We start from the raw sequence: 2,669 nt of genomic DNA on the forward strand, positions 1-2,669 counted from the left end.
TGAGTTCCTTCCTTCCTTTGAGCAAAAAGGAAGCTTATGGGAAATGCTGGATACATCCGGCTAGCCAGCAATGGCTCAGCACCTTCATGAATGAGGAAAAGCCTGGAGCACAGCCTCTCCTATACGGCTGGACTCCACTCTGCAGCTTCCCATGTGGGCTGCAGGGTCTGTGACTAGATGTCTCCCAAGTCCTGTGTGCCATGGTCCTTTCATTTCTGGTGACGATACAAACATCACCATGGGTTTCCTTTTATTGTAAACGTCAACAGAAAACTCAGCATGCTTACAGACTCTGCACATGGAGTTCAGGGATCTTTCTGAAGACTCTCACCACTTTGGGAAAGCCCTTTCTCGGAAGTTCCTGATCTGGCCCACTTTCTCACCGTGGAGACTTGGACTTTGTGTGGGGACATCATCCACACAAATGAGTACAAGAGTGAGCCCAGCTGGCAGTCCTTTCTGAAGCTGTGCCTGTGGCTGGCTAGCTCTGCCACGTCTCTGCTCTGGTTAAAACCATCTTTCTCCAATTATAGTAGGCTCATTCCACCTCACCTTAGATTCTGTTTTATAGCTGGTATTTTAATATGTTCCTGCAGAATTTCTTTATTTCATTCTAACAATTAACAATGGGAGGCTGTTCCATAACCGTCCTCTAGATATTTTGCTGGTCTGTAAAACTAACCTGATTTGTATAAGAAGAAGTAAGAAACAAATGCTGGTCGACTTAGCACCTTGCCTTCACGTCCACTACTGATGTATGGAAGCCTTCAAAGAGTCAACCAAATTCACTCATGGTTTCCTCTCACATAAATACTCGATTTTTTTTTCGACAATAAAACATGATTTTTTTTAAATAACAAATACATGCTCAGGACACGTCACAAAGCCAGCGGCTACAGTGAACGCTACTGGGGGTCCACTGCTTCATTTCCATACATCACCTCCAAAATAAAGGCTCAAGCCTTTGACTCTGCCCACAGATTCAAATTCCAAGGCGTATCATTTGACACTATTATTCCTATAGTTTAACAAAAACTAGGATGACATTCTTAGTGTGAATAGGGAGTATAAAATCATGTTTAATTATTCTTCATAATTACTTTAAAATTCATAGTATCAGCAAATCTTGCTAATTATAAAAAAAGGTAAATTTGTAATTTCCTCTATTATGATAGTACCATCATTGACATTTACTTGTTCCTAATTCAATTCCATTTCAACTACCTGATGTTGAACTTGAGGTAGCTGCACTGTGGCTGCATTGCTAGGGTAGTGGTATGGTTCAAAGTACCATCTGGAACATCAAATTTGAGTTAAACGCCTGAAACCGTTTCCCCATTTGGCATTCAAAACAAAACAAAGAGAAATAAACCCCCAATCGTTTCCTTAGTGGTAAAAGTAGAGTTCTTTTGTGAGCATAGACACAATACACGGAATCTGCTTCTTCGCATGGAAAGTGGCATCCAGGGAGAAGGACTCGAATTCTGTTGCTACCTTCCGGTTAACGCGAGTAAGAATGTGCATAAACTCAAGCTTGTGGGCATACAGTGTCAGCATGGCACAGAGGGACTGGATGAACCAGGACCCGTCCTTTGAATTTCTCCAGGAGTAGTAACCAGGTGCCGTGGAGTAAGCATACAGGAAGTCGGCTTCCACGGGTATCTTCTGGCAGGCCATGTCATCGTCAGTTGCGCTGTCTGTCTCAATGCCACAGTCCAGCTCCGTACCCCGGCAGGCCTGGATGATGAAGAGTTTGGGCTTTCCAGTCAGGCTTCGGCAGTAGTCGCCTCTGAAGTAACTAGTTAGCTTTTTCAGGTCGATGGGCCCGTTTGTTCCATAAATGATCCCTTCATCGCCGTGGCTTAGAATCACACAAACGAAACTGCTCCGTTTGCTGTGGTCCTCTTTAGAAACCTTATCCATCAATTCCACAGTTTCTTCACGAGTAAGATTATTCTTATTCCGGACTTCGTATTTCAGGCCCATGAACGTCTCTCTGAGTTTGGCTGCGTCGACATCGGTACCAGACCGAGGGGTCATTCCAGTGCTTTTATGAAAGTTCTTATTATTAATTATCACACACACACCCATTTCAGGGTAATCCATTTTATAACTATTGTCCCGATATATTCCTGAGTCCATTGATTTGCTTCCATGGATGGTCTTTACTTCAAAATTATTAATGGATTTGGAATCCACTGAGGTTTCGTTGTTTTCCATGGTCACTTTTCTTAACGAGCCGCTCCCAAGATCCACGACGCAGGACACCCGGCACCCGGCTTCGATCTCACCAGCTCCTGCACTGCAACCGCAGCTACCTCCCACCCCCCGCTGCCCTAGCCCCGCCCACGATCCGCCCCCAATGACAACTTTTTTAAAGCTTTCTCAGGTTTTATGTGGAATGATAATATCCATAACCTATTTTTTGAGAATATGGGTACCATTCTCTAGACTACTTCCTGTTGTTTGTGGATGCTGTTATCTTTGGGGGAACCTTGATAAAATCAATATAATTGTTAAATCTTGGCTGGAGTAGTATATGAGGCTAGATCATCTCAGCCAGCAGCCTTGAAACTATTCTGGATGCAGAACTCCGAGGAAACTGTAACAGAGGCAGTCTGGATCATGTGGGACACCAGTTTTCATCAGTATCTAGTCCCCTTGTTCTG

General features: G+C 43.9%; 1 protein-coding gene across 2 annotated transcripts; it reads right to left on the reverse strand.

The window, feature by feature from the left end:
- Window positions 1-818: 818 nt before the first annotated feature.
- Window positions 819-2,267, reverse strand: Casp3 (caspase 3). 2 transcript variants are annotated; one of them, XM_028870348.1, is made up of 2 exons: window positions 1,739-2,267; window positions 1,551-1,617 (listed from the first exon to the last, which is right to left on the reverse strand). In XM_028870348.1, exons 1-2 carry the CDS (start codon window positions 2,218-2,220, stop codon window positions 1,551-1,553), a joined length of 549 nt encoding a protein of 182 aa, XP_028726181.1. In that variant the 5' UTR covers window positions 2,221-2,267. The 2 variants fall into 2 exon arrangements, with proteins under 2 accessions (XP_028726179.1, XP_028726181.1); XM_028870346.1 differs by having other exon boundaries at window positions 819-2,267.
- Window positions 2,268-2,669: the final 402 nt, after the last annotated feature.

Source organism: Peromyscus leucopus, chromosome 9, assembly GCF_004664715.2.
Source record: "Peromyscus leucopus breed LL Stock chromosome 9, UCI_PerLeu_2.1, whole genome shotgun sequence".
In the NCBI taxonomy this organism is placed as follows: domain Eukaryota; kingdom Metazoa; phylum Chordata; class Mammalia; order Rodentia; family Cricetidae; genus Peromyscus; species Peromyscus leucopus.